At 42.4% G+C, this 14,164-nt stretch overlaps 1 protein-coding gene across 2 annotated transcripts in view; it reads right to left on the bottom strand.

The window, feature by feature from the left end:
* Positions 1–503: 503 nt before the first annotated feature.
* MGAT4B (alpha-1,3-mannosyl-glycoprotein 4-beta-N-acetylglucosaminyltransferase B) overlaps positions 504–14,164 on the bottom strand; it is a 412,865-nt gene continuing 399,204 nt past the window's right edge. For both annotated transcript variants that reach the window (XM_056517013.1, XM_056517014.1), the window contains exons 13-15: positions 8,488–8,575; positions 4,456–4,568; positions 504–2,273 (exon numbers count right to left, since the gene is read on the bottom strand). In XM_056517013.1, coding sequence (XP_056372988.1) covers positions 2,250–2,273; positions 4,456–4,568; positions 8,488–8,575 — 225 coding nt within the window. In that variant the 3' untranslated portion in view covers positions 504–2,249. The remainder of the gene's footprint in view (positions 2,274–4,455; positions 4,569–8,487; positions 8,576–14,164) is intronic.

Genomic DNA, 14,164 nt, shown 5'->3' with positions numbered 1-14,164 from the left:
GAAAAAATCCACTAACAGATCAAAATATACAGAAACATTTACTCATGAGCAGGAAGAGATTTTTTGTTTTTTCAGAAATCTAATAATTGTGAAACAAAAAAACAAACAAACAAAAAAAAAAGACAAAAATAAAATCTTTTCTATCTGCTACAGCTGTGTTTGTTTTCACAGGAAATATATTAAAATCTTTGTTCCTCTCGTGGTGCGATTATGGCCTGTGAATATTTTCTAGAAGAACTGAGAAATAATACATGACTGAACTACTTACCATCGATGTCTTCTGAAAAGGAGATTAGAGATGAGCGAACTTACAGTAAATTCGATTCGTCATGAACTTCTCGGCTCGGCAGTTGATGACTTATCCTGCGTAAATTAGTTCAGCTTTCCTGTGCTCCGATGGGCTGGAAAAGGTGGATACAGTCCTAGAAGACTCTTTCCTAGGACTGTATCCACCTTTTCCAGCCCACCGGAGCACCGGAAAGCTGAACTAATTTACACAGGATAAGTCATCAACTGCTGAGCCGAGAAGTTCGTGACTAATCAAATTTACTGTAAGTTCGCTCATCTCTAAAGGAGATGTTCCCCGCTACACACCATACAAAGGCCACTCAAGCAGCTACTATATTGTATACAACACACTGCACATGTACTGGATTCCCTAAACCAGTGTTACCCAACCGGTGTCTCTCCATCTGTTACCAAACTACTACTCCCATCGTGCGGCTGACTTGTATTTTTGCGACAGCTGGGAGGGGCAGTGGTCTCCATCATGTGCCTCTCTGGCTGCTGCAAAGCTATAACTCTGAGTACATTCTGGGAGTTGTAGTTTTTCAATAGCTGGGGAGCCACCTGCCCAGCGCCCTAAAGGCTTTGGCCATATTTGCCATCTATTTTATATTTATTGTTCCAATGTATCTAAAATAAATTTAAAAAAAAGAAGGATCTTTACAATTAGACCATTGTGCGTCTACAACTCCTATGGAGATATGAGTTTCCATGGTAACAGACTACAAATTTTGTGAAGTCTGACCCAGCAATTATGGGCACTTCCATCCCACCGCCTCTTATTTAATACCATGTACAGTATTTGGTTGGCACTATGTTCACATGTCCGATTCAGTCCGGAATGTCCTCCCAGAGAACACCGGTAGACATTCAGCACATTTCATTGATCCGACGGGCGCTAGGATCGCTCGGAGAGGCGCCATCTCAAAGACGAAATTCCGCCGTGTGCACAGTGCAGCAGAATTCTATTGAGATCAATGGGACGCTGCTGCAGCAGAAGGTCTGAGTGGAATTTCTTGTGAATGTGAACACGGCCTATGCCTGCAGGATCAGACTACTCAAGGGTTGTTTATAGTGTATTACAAATGAGATTTTTTTGGTGGAGTTGGTTATAGCTTATAAGGGTTTATAATATTACTGGCCACAAAGCCTTCTTCTTGGACGCATCCTATACAGGCACCATATTGAATATGAAGCTACCTGTATAATATGCATCTAAGAGACCCGGTTGTTTCCTTTACCTATAAACCAGGTACAAGGGGCAACCCCTAAAATGTACTTTAAATCTAATGCCATATTTATTCGACAAGACCACACTCTCTATAGTAGCGCAGAACAAAAAGGAAAACAAACAGACAACAAAAAAAAAAAAAGAAGAGTAGTCAACAATTTTACCAAGGTTATATATATATATATAAAAAAATTCAACTTTGAGAGAGCCCAATAAGGCACCACCAAAGGCACCACCAAAGGAGTTGGTAATGGAGAAATTAGGCATTATGTAGTATGTGTATATACCCCTTCTAAATCCATCGGCACATGAGTACACATCGACACGTACATCCAATGCAGAAAGCAATGCTTTGGTGTCCATCATTTACTAATATTGTGCTTTCCATAGAGGACAACTGTTTTAGAAATTCAGCCCCCAAGGACTGGGCAGAAATGGGCCACCTGCAAAGGCTCCTTTTGGTCTCTCGTCACCATGTGGTAAGCAAGTGGCCTGGCTAAAGACGGGTTCCTCTTCATGAGCAGCAGAGCATTCTGGGAGTCCTGAGTGGTTGAGCACCACCTTAGCTCTTCTCCAGTTGCACTTGTGGGATAATTTGGAAAATGTATCTGCTTCTGTCCGAAACTGACCGTAAGCAGTGCTCCCGTGATAGCAGAACTACAGGGGAGGCGCAAGGGCAGAGCAGCACAAAAAAGTTCAAGGAGCCCAATTGTTTGACAGCTTGGTCCATTGATCAGTCAGCTTTCTTAATAAATATCTGTTCAGGGGAATAAATGATAAAATGAAAAATCGACAGCAAAAGACAAATGACATAATACGATTTGTTTTCACTATTTTATTCTATGTGGCGGACTCATCTTTGAGAAGCAAGTTTAAGTGGTATTACGATGTCATAAATGCAGCCTATGCAATGATCAAGGCAGTGTCCCCCCAATCAGGGTGCCTCCGGCTGTTTGGGGAACACCGGATTAAAGAGTATATTTTCTGTATCTATTTCTCATGTTTTTTAACATCTCTGCTTGCTGTCATTCCCTTTTACGTCATAACATTGGACACATAATGGACACATAACTATGGATCTCATTAAAAGACAAAGCACTGATGACTGAATAGCAGCAAGTAGATATATTGAACATGGCGAAGGGATTGACACAAAATATACCGTAAATCACTGTCTATGTCAGTGTTTCCCAAGCAGGGAGCCTCCAGCTGTTGCAAAACTACAACTCCCAGCATGCCCGGACAGCTAAAGGCTGTCCGGGCATGCTGGGAGTTGTAGTTTTGCAACAGCTGGGGGCACCCTGCTTGGGAAGCACTGGTCTATGTAGAGGACAGGAGCTTCTTCGGGTTCCTGTACAGTGCACACAATTAGAGATGAGCGAACTTACAGTAAATTCGATTCGTCACGAACTTCTCAGCTCGGCGGTTGATGCCTTTTCCTGCATAAATGAGTTCAGCTTTCCGGTGCTCCCGTGGGCTGGAAAAGGTGGATACAGTCCTAGGAGACTCTTTCCTAGGACTGTATCCACTTTTTCCAGCCCACCGGAGCACCGGAAAGCTGAACTCATTTATGCAGGAAAAGTCAGCAACCGCCGAGCCGAGAAGTTCGTGACGAATCGAATTTACTGTAAGTTCGCCCATCTCTACACGCAATGTCCTAAAAAAAAGTAACATGGAGCCGCCCTCACCTGGTGTCCTAAGGAGCAGCTAACCCTGGCCCAAAGAGTAGTACAGAACATGTAATACCTCCCTGTACTGTAGGGGGCGCTACCAGACACCAGTCAGTGCATACGCTTCAGTAATACAGGAGGTTTACCAGTGAATGCCCATTCTGATTGGTCAGTTCATTGACATGTTTCACAGATCTGGACTGTCCATAACATTGTATCTTGAGTCTGGTTTCAACTTACAATGGTCCAGAAAAGACCATTGTATGTTGAAACTATTGTATGTTGAGGCCATTGTAAGTTGAGGGATCACTGTATAAGGCCCCACTAGAATTACATTCTTCTTTAACAGCTCAAACATAGTGATCTACTAGCAACTACAGGTCATTACTGAACTATAACTAAATATATGACTAAGGCTCCGTGACGAGCAGAAACGCGTTACCTATGTCTACTCTTGTACCTTGGTTTATATGGAATAAAGTTAATTCTTTTACCGGGAGCAGCGCTGGACATCTCTCTTTGTTGTACATATCTACATTGGAGTAGTCCGCACCAGTCCGGGCGCTGCAGTACATAGGAGGGGAGCTGAACGTTTATGCCACACAGCTTTTGAATAAATACACAAATATATATATATATATATATATATATGTATATATATATATTTTATTTTTTTTGCAGGGCACAATATATCATTTGCTGGTATTCTGACCTATAGCAGCGGACTAAAAAGCACAATATATCAATTGCTGGTTTTCAGACATATAGCAGCGACCTACCAAAAAAGGTGACGTGAATGGGGTTTTCTTTGATGTAGTTTAAGGGGTACTCCAAAAGAAAAGAAAAAAAGATTTTAAATCAACAGGTGCCAGCAAGTTATATAGGTTTGTTAATTACAATGACTTCAATTTAAAAATCTTGAACCTTCCAGTACTTATCAGCTGCTGTATGCTACAGAGGAAGTTGTGTAGATATTTCCAGTTTGACTACAGTGCTCTCTGCTGACACCTCTGTCCATGTCAGGAACTGTCCAGAGCAGGAGAGGTTTGCTATGGGGATTTGCTCCTGCTCTGGACAGTTCCTGACATGGACAGAAGTGTCAGTAAAGAGCACTGTGGTCAGACTGGAAAGAACTACAAAACTGCCTCCTAAATATGAGTAATTTACAAATCTTAATAACTTTTAAGCACCCGCTGATTTGAAAAGGTTTTTTTTTTCCCCTCCGAAATACCCTTTTAGGTTAACAGTTTTGTCCCCCTTCCCACATACCTCACTTAAAATGACCCACACTGGAGAATCTGTCTGAATACAGAGACGCAGCGCCTCTAGTGGCCCAAATGAAGAATCCACTTCTCCTTCAGCTATTCCTTTATTGAATGACCCTAAAGATAAAGCAGAAATGAAAAGCAAACTTAACCAATAAAGTAACAGTACAGTACTACTTCACTTTATCTATTTATATTAATGATCAGAATAATAATATTAATTTGTTCTGACGGCCCCCAATCCCAGCTAATTAGTACCAGTAATCCTTCACTTCAAGCCATTTATAAACATAATCACAAACATAATGGGGGAGATTTATCAAAACCTGTGCAGAGGAACAGTGGTGCAGTTGCCCATAGCAACCAATCAGATTGCTTCTTTCATTTTCCACAGGCCTCTAAAGAGGCCTGTGGAAAATGAAAGAAGCAATCTGATTGGTTGCTATGGACAACCACACCACTCTTCCCCTGCACAGGTTTTGATAAATCTCCCCCAATAAGATTTCACTTCATTATTGAATATTAGGGCATCAGCTGCAGTTACTACCCCATCATCAACATTACAGCAGATAGGAAGTTTTATACCGTGACTTCTGATATTATAATGTAATTTAAAAAGTTCTCTTTTAATTTGATAAATGAAATGACCGTTATTAAAAGTTTTTATTATTAATAGAATTCCTCATGCATGACGTAAGGTTTTCTGTGCAGAAGTCAGATAAATGATGGTGGTTAGCTGGTAAAGCATAGATGGATTTTTCTTTGTATACTAAATGTATGATAATCGCTTAGTCTGTATCAGGCAGAAAGGGAGCTTAGTTGTTCAATTGTATCAGTGGTTATCCAGGATTACAAAAACAAAGTTGTTTTTTTTCCCAAAAACAGCGCCACACCTGTCCGCAGGTTGTGTGTGGTATTACGACTCACCTTCATTAACCTCAATAGAGCGGAGCTGCAATACCACCCACAAACTGAGAACAGGTGTGGTGTTGTTTCTGGAAGAAAGCAGATATGTTTATCTAATTCTGGATAACCCCTTTAAAGGGGGACTCCGCTGCTCAGCGTTTGGAAAAAACTGTTCCGAACACTGGAGCCGGCCTCGTTACATCATGGCCCCGCCCCCTCATAATGCCCCGCCCCTTGATGCAAGTCTATGGGAGGGGGCGTGACAGCCGTCACACCCCCTCCCATAGACATGCATTGAGGGGGCGGGGTGTGATGTAATGAGGGGGCGGGGCTATGACATCACAAGCTCCCGGCTCCAGCGTTCGGAACAGTTTGTTCCAAATGCTGAGCAGCGGAGTACCCCTTTAAAGACAGATACAACTGTATTCCGGGACTGTGGGGAACCTCTCACCAGTTCTCTGAACCAGGAGGAGGTAGTAGTAGTAGTTCTGTGTCTTATATGGACTATGAGGCTAAGTATCACTGTCCGGGGACTCCCGACTCTCCTCTAACAGCCGATGTCAGTAGAAAGAATTACATTTAACAAGCCCGATCCCTTGTTTTTAAAAAGATAAGTGGCTCCTAGAGTACATGCAAGTTACGCCAAACACCAGTGGCTGAATGAATGTCTACATTGTATGGCACCTTTACTACAACAGTCATTTGTGATCCATACAGTGTTACAATACAAAGTGTTACAATACAAAGCCTATACAACTTGTAATAAGTGCAGAAACTTTCACCCGACCTATAAAAAAAAATCATCATTTAGCCTCGATCAATCAAAAAAACTAAAAAGTAAGAGAGCCACGTGAAGTACATAAACTAATGTGACACTGTTCCTAAATACATGTACTTCCACTTAAAGTTAGATATGACAAAGCTTTTTTCATAGTATTTTCTGTGAAGTTTTATTTCCTATTGCACCTTCTTCAGATCAGGCCCGACACAGTTGCATTTTATTCTCTACCTACTCTGTTTTTCATTGTATTGCATCTAAATAGCATTTATTTTTGTATTTATTATTTTATCCTTCGTAAATATTTAAAACTTAAAAGGGGGTTATCCTGTCTAGAAAACCCACGTTCGTTTACCCTGTTAGGAAATTCTGAGGGAGCAGAGGGTGTCCTCATCTCTTGGTAAGGGTAAAATCTAAATCTAAAAACTCTAGCTTTAGAGGACACCCACACCCACACATCCTGCTGAGCTAAATGGGCACAGTGTAATTCTTGATTTCCCCCTGTGGCGGCGCTACTGGGCCCCAGGGTCAGAACACATTGTAATCCACTTATTGTCAAAAGACCCTTTGAACAAGCAGGGACTCTTCAAAATGGAAAATCCCTTTAAACCCTTCCTGGCCCATGACATACAGTTACATTATGGGTCAGGTAGAAAAGTAAGAACCTTCTCTAAACACAGCGGGTGCTGGCTGCTATCTGTAGCCGACACTCGCTTTCAATGACTGAAATCAGAGATCTGCCGGCCTTTTACTGGTGTGGAGGCTACAATCAATAGAGTGTGCAGCACCTCTACAGTTAAATTATGCATCATTGTTGGTTCAGGGGCCCGATCTGCACCCCTGAGATGAAATCACAGGGTGCAGATCAGTTATCATGGCGGCCAAAGGCCTTCTGTAGGCCTCTGTAACTGCCGTGACAAATCTGCTAGTACAGCCTGCCATCCGTAAGCTGTACTAGTGGAGTGTCCAAAGCAGAGAACCCCTTTAACCCATGGAGGGGGCTTGGGAGCTGATTCTGAAACTGTGGCTGCTGGCTGCTAACTGAATCTAACACCAGATGCTAACTATTTGTATAGCCTAATAAACAAAGTCTTATCCACACAAACTCTACCAGTGGTTGGTTCGTCCCCCTGATCTGGTGACTGCCCTTATCTGAACATCGTGTGACAAAAAACACCACGAAGGTCTGCAAATCTAAGTGCAACTATTTTTAAGCAAAGTGTCCAAAACATCCCAGAAGAGTTTCCTCCTGCTGCCATGTAAAGCAATTCCTTCTAGCAGCAGATATTTCTATTTTCAATTTCAATCTATAACTTTATTTGAATCATAATCCCCTATTGACCAACAGTATGCTGTATCTACAGTGCAGCCAATGAACTGCAACTATTCATTATTTCATGTAAGTTACACATTTTATATGGGTTAGTAGGTTGTCCTGCAAAATCAATATCAATTTACACTGTTAAAATCACAGAAAATGTTCACATTTTTAAAATGGAATAATTTAGAAAAAATGGCAGCTCAATCCTAAAATCCTCTCGCAGTTTGAGATCCACTTAACTAGACATGCTGTTAATATTTCTTGGTATAAAGCCCCTATGTTAAAGGGGTATTCCAGGAAAAAACTTTTTTATATATATCAACTGGCTCCAGAAAGTTAAACAGATTTGTAAATTACTTCTATAAAAAAATCTTAATCCTTTCAGTACTTATGAGCTTCTGAAGTTAAGGTTGTTCTTTTCTGTCTAACTCCTCTCTGTCTCGGGAAACGCCCAGTTTAGAAGCAAATCCCCATAGCAAACCTCTTTTAAACTGGGCGTTTCCCGAGACAGGTGTCATCAGAGAGGATTTAGACAGAAAAGAACAACCTTAACTTCAGAAGCTCATAAGTACTGAAAGGATTAAGATTTTTTAATAGAAGTAATTTACAAATCTGTTTAACTTTCTGGAGCCAGTTGATATATAAAAAAAAGTTTTTTCCTGGAATACCCCTTTAACTGGTTTGATTCCCTCTTAGAACGTTCACCCTATGTGTCGGGTAACAGTGGTCACACATACTCCGTAGCTCAGTCACTGATGCCCAGAAATAAGTCACAGTAACATGTTACAGGTAATATTTCACACTTTCTCTTTATACTTTTTGGTTTTGTGCACCAAAATTAGGGCAATTTAAAGATCTTTGTTATTTGGTTGGGCACAGATACTACATTGGTCCAATCTGTTGAAAACACTGTCCCCTATGGTCAGCATTAAAGCCGTAACAATAAAAAAAAATTAAGACAATATCAATTATATCAGTTCCCCACATCCCATATATATCTATGTGTGTGTGAAAAAAATATGACAGGTCACCTATTTGAAAGTATCCATCAGGTGTACGATGGTATTTAGAAGGTTTACCCCGTCCTTCATGTAAAGCTTCTTTGTCTGACTGGAGACTCTGAAAGAAACAAGAAATGGGGTTGTTATAAAGTGTGTAGTGTAACAGAAGAGAACAGAAAATATCCCACATGGCAGATGAAATTAAAGGGGGCGTATAGGGATATGGAAACATCACTGCCTTTGGTTGTTTCTTCCACAGCTCCACTGTTGTGATTAGGGATGAGCCGTGGTAACACACAACTACATGTGGACAGTTGTAGAGCTTGTTTTTGGAAGAAAACATATGTTTTTGGTAATCATGCACACAACTTTTTAAAACACCCAAAACTAAACTCTGTGCAAACATTTATTATGAGGATACAACATTATATAGAGGAAAACGAATAGGGTGAAAAAACGGTATTCGGAGGCGCTGCTCAAATTGCGGACAAAGAAACAAACTCAGTCGGCACAGGATAACGAATAATTTATTGGTTATTGGGCACAACGCGTTTCGGCATTTACTAATGCCTTCCTCAGGTACACTAACAGTTCTAAAAAAATATAAATACAAAAATAAGGAGGTATATACACAATGTTCCATGGCGATAATAAAGGTGGATAGAATTAAAACAAGGAATATACAATTTTTAAATGCTTAATTCTGAATCGGTTAAAATAGCATAAAGAAAACATGGACAGGTCAAGAAGTATAAATTATAAAATATTGTACATGACAAAAAGATAGGGAACATGGTAAAGTCGATAGAAGAAAGAACGGAATGCTCCAGCATATGGGGCTGGATGAAAAAGACTTTGCCATGTACCCTATCTTTTTGTCATGTACAATATTTTATAATTTATACTTCTCGACCTGTCCATGTTTTTACATGCTCTTAACAGATTCAGAATCAAGCATTTGAAAATTGTATATTCCTTGTTTTAATTCTATCCACCTTTATTATCGCCACGGAACACTGTGTATATATATATATATATACATTTGTATTTTTGTATTTATATATTTTTTTAGAACTGTTAGTGGACCTGAGGAAGGCATTAGCAAATGCCAAAATGCGCTGTACCCAATACCCAATAAATTATTTGTTATCCTGTGTCGCCTGAGTCTGTTTCTATGTCCGCAATATGAGCTGTGCCTCCGAATATTGGTTTTTCCCCCTATTCGTTTTCCTGTATACCAAATATCGGCTTCTTGCATTGAAGTCCGATTCTGGTTTGAGTGCCGCCGCCAGCATCTTTCCTCATCGTCGACATCACCATTACAGTTACACATCTTAGTGTAATTCTTACAAGGTCGGTATATCACTGCAGTGTGGTGGAGGGTGCACATCAGTGGATATACCTCATCAGGGAGTGCCCCCAGTAATTTTCATCATAGGTATACCTCAACTATGAGAGACAATGAGAAAAAAAATCCATAAAATCACGTTGTCTGATTTTCAAAGAATTTATTTGCAAATTATGGTGGAAAATAAGTATTTGGTCACCTACAAACAAGAAAGATTTCTGCTCTCCCAGACCTATAACTTCTTCTTTAAGAGTCTCCTCTGTCCTCCACTAGTTACCTGTATTAATGGCACCTTGTTTGAACTTGTAACAGTATAAAAGACACATGTCCACAACCTCAAACAGTCACACTCCAAACTCCACTATGGCCAAGACCAAAGAGCTGTCAAAGGACACCAGAAACAAAATTGTAGAACTGTACCAGGTTGGGAAGACTGAATCTGCAATAGGCAAGCAGCTTGGTGTGAAGAAATCAACTGTGGGAGCAATTATTAGAAAATGGAAGACACAAGACCACTGATAATCTCCCTCGATCTGGGGCTCCACACAAGATCTCATCCCTTGTGGTGTCAAAATGATCACAAGACCGGTGAACAAAAATCCCAGAATCACACGGGGGGACCTAGTGAACGACCTGCAGAGAGCTGGGACCAAGGTAACAAAGGGCTACCATCAGTAACACACTACGCTGCCAGGGACTTAAATCATGCAGTGCCAGATGTGTGTCCCCCTGCTTAAGCCAGTAAATGTCCGGGCCAGTCTGAAGTTTGCTAGAGAGCATTTGGATGATCCAGTAGAGAATTGTGAGAATGTCAAATGGTCAACTCGTCGAGTTTGGAGGAGAAAGAATGCAGAGTTGCATCCAAAGGACACCATACCTACTGTGAAGCATGGGGGTGGAAACATCATGCTTTGGGGCTGTTTTTCTGCTAAGGGACCAGGACGACTGATCCGTGTAAAGGAAAGAATGAATGGGGCCATGTATTGTGAGATTCTGAGTGAAAACCTCCTTCCATCAGCAAGGGCATTGAAGATGAAACGTGGCTGGGTCTTTCAGCACAACAATGATCCCAAACACACTGCCCGGGCAACAAAGGAGTGGCTTTGTAAGAAGCATTTCAAGGTCCTGGAGTGGCCTAGCCAGTCTCCAGATCTCAACCCCATAGAAAACCTTTGGAGGGAGCCAAGCGACAGCCCCAAAACATCACTGCTCTAGAGGAGATCTGCATGGAGGAATGGACCAAAATACCAGCAACAGTGTGTGAAAACCTTGTGAAGACTTACAGAAAATGTTTTACCTCTGTCATTGCCAACAAAGGGTATATAACAAAGATGAGATGAAATTTTGTTAATAACCAAATACTTATTTTCCACCATAATTTGCACATAAATTCTTTTAAAATGTGATTTTATGGATTTTTTTTTCATTATGTCTCTCATAGTTGAGGTATACCTATGATGAAAATTACAGGCCTCTCTCATCTTTTTAAGTGGGAGCACAATTGGGGCTGACTAAATACTTTTTTTTTCCCCACTGTACAACATTAAAAAATTCCCCCACCTACTTTAAAACATATCCCCTATCTGCAGAATAGGGGATTAGTGTTTCACCGTAGAGGGTCCGACCAAGGACGAAGTCTCAGAAACGCATTGGGATTTATGCCAAGCCAGACTTCTCCCCAGAAGGTAAGAAGACCCATCTGCAGATAGCTGTTTCGGGTTTTGAAAGAGCTTTATTTGTCATTCAGTAGTCATTACAAGTCCTACAATAAATTACAATCACACATAGCATGACAATACAATATACAGCACAGGTCCCCTAAGCTATACACTGTACCACATGCTACACTAACACTCCGCTCCATCACTTGATATCTAAGAAACACAGTCGAAAAACAACAACGCATTACAGTCTGTGATCGGGGAGGCGCATGGGATCAATGGGGGGTAGGGATCTTAGGGCACGCTACCTTAGAAGGTGGTGTGATGAGCTGCTTTGCATATTCCTTACCTAGAAAGCCATGGAGTGTTAATGGCCTTTTTGAATCTCCGTTCTACACCGGAAGCGGTGCTCCTCCCTAAAGAGAATACTTACCCCTTTTAGCTAGTCACAGGCCTCTCACCACAGCCAAGCCAGAACACGCTGCCCACTAGCACTAGGTGCCTTCCTTCCCTGCAATCTGATCGGATTGTGAAGCTCCAGAAAGCTCTCTATTGAAGGCAAAGCACTTGTCCTGCAGAGTGAAGTTTTGCCTGTGCTCCAGGCCTGGCCTCCCCATACCACCATTTGCAAGGCCATCACCCGGACAGTGTTTCGCTTCATCTCAGAGTCAAGAGGACTGTGATGTATAAGGAGGCCCGCAAAGGTGGGAAGGGAATACCCAATATCCCCACTCTGCTGAGGGCCTCCTTTGCATGTGTCAGCATGCAGCGGACTCTTGTTGAAAAGACTGGCTCAGCGGGCAGGTCCATGTCTCGCTTGTTTCTCATGCCCCTCTGGAGACAGCTGGGCTGGGACAGGTGGGACAGCTCCATCCCTTACAACTGGAACGCTCCCTGGTTCTATGGGGATGTTGTCCGGTTTATGAGGGAGCACCAGCTGGAATTACTGAAACCTGACCTATGAAAGCCGAAGAAATTCTACAAGCTCATCCGAGCTAAGGACTTGACTGAGCTGGTTCCGGGACTCCCCGCAGCCACTGCAGAGACAGTTTGGACTAATGTGGCCTCAAAGCGGCTTACCAATGGATACATGGACTTGTCGTGGATGGCCGTCAAGGGAGGACTCTCTCAGGTCGTTCATGCATGCCCGCAACCTGTGCACAACCCGGTACTGCCCCCGGTGCCCCTATGTGGAGGAAACATCTTTGCACGTGTTTTGGCAGTGCCCCTTTGCACAGGGTCTGTTGGACGCCCTGGAACATGAACTCAGAGACTCTGTACCCAGGAACTGCCTATAGTACCATTCGGTGCTTCATGGTCTGTTCCCTGAAGCCATCCAGGAGGCCTGGTGCCTTATGAACTGTTGTAAGGACGCAATGTGGCTTGCCAGGAACCGCCTCGTGATCAACAGGGAAAACATGTCCGTCCGGGACTGCCGCAGGTTCATCAGGAGCCTGCTTAGAGACTATTCCATCTTGGACAGCCCGGCCATCAATGAGGAAGAAGAGGAGTGAAGATCCCTCTCCTTCTCCCATGTCTCCTTGAAGATACAGCCCAGCAGTTTGGCCCTGTGATCCGCCCCCTCCCCACCCCCACATAGTCGCCCATACCCCCCACGCCCCCGCCCCACAGCCCACGCCCCTACCCCGATCACAGATTGTATTGTTTTGTTATTCGATCTCTTGTGCTTTTCTACTACAGGATTGAGCTGAGTGTTAGAGTAGCATGCTGTGCGATGTATGGCTTAGGGAACCTTTGCTGTGTATTGTACTGTCATGCCTTGTGTGATTGTAATTTATTGTATGACTTGTAATGACTGAACGGACAATAAAGCTCTTTCAATAAATCCCTGCAATCTGCTGTCCACTCTATGTTCGAATAAATTCCTCTCTAGAAATCAAGACAGAGTGTAAGAAGTGGAAGTAGGGCTTAGCATGTGCAGGAGAGGGTGAGAAAGGCTCAGCTTGTAGATACACAGCCCAGGCTGTCTGCTTGCAGAAGATGATCCACACTGCCTGAATGGTGCAAAAAGCTCCCAAAAAGCTTTTATGACAGTTGTTTCTTGTGTAAATACCAGTATCCTTACAGCTATATGTCCACAGTGCTAAAGCGTGACCCCCCCCACCCCTCCCTTTTGCTTGTCAGCAGCAGCAGTTCTGTGCTTAGTGAAGCCCCTTCCTTGCTGTGCTGATGCAATATCTTTTCTTTCTGCTCACACAGCATCTTGCAAAGCCAGTGCATCAGTTACCCATTTTCTCTCCACATGTCATCTATAGTACTGCGTAAATCATCCACTGTGCCAGCCTGTTAAAGGGGTACTCCACTGGAAAACATTTACATTTTTTTTAAATCAACTGGTGCAAGAAAATTAAACAGATTTATAAATGATTTCTATTTAAAAATCTTAGCTTTCTGGAACCAGTTGGTGGAGTACTCCTTTAAGTGAACTTTCACCAGCACTATGTTGTGGCATAAAAGAGAAAAATGCTGTCCTGCGATTGGCCAGAGAAGAAAGGGGGAAAAAAAGCCCTGTGTGCACTACTGGGAACAATCTAGCTCAGTTCCCACCCGCTGAAATGCAGAGAATGAGAAATAGTTGTGCTCCAGGGAGGGAATTCTCAGGGGCTCACTAATAGCAGTGAGTGCACTAAATCCCCTTTTCACCACTCTAGGGGTTAATCTAACAAAACCATGCAAT

Source organism: Hyla sarda, chromosome 4, assembly GCF_029499605.1.
Source record: "Hyla sarda isolate aHylSar1 chromosome 4, aHylSar1.hap1, whole genome shotgun sequence".
NCBI classification, from domain to species: Eukaryota; Metazoa; Chordata; class Amphibia; order Anura; family Hylidae; genus Hyla; species Hyla sarda.
This window is presented reverse-complemented; position numbering and strand designations above follow the sequence as displayed.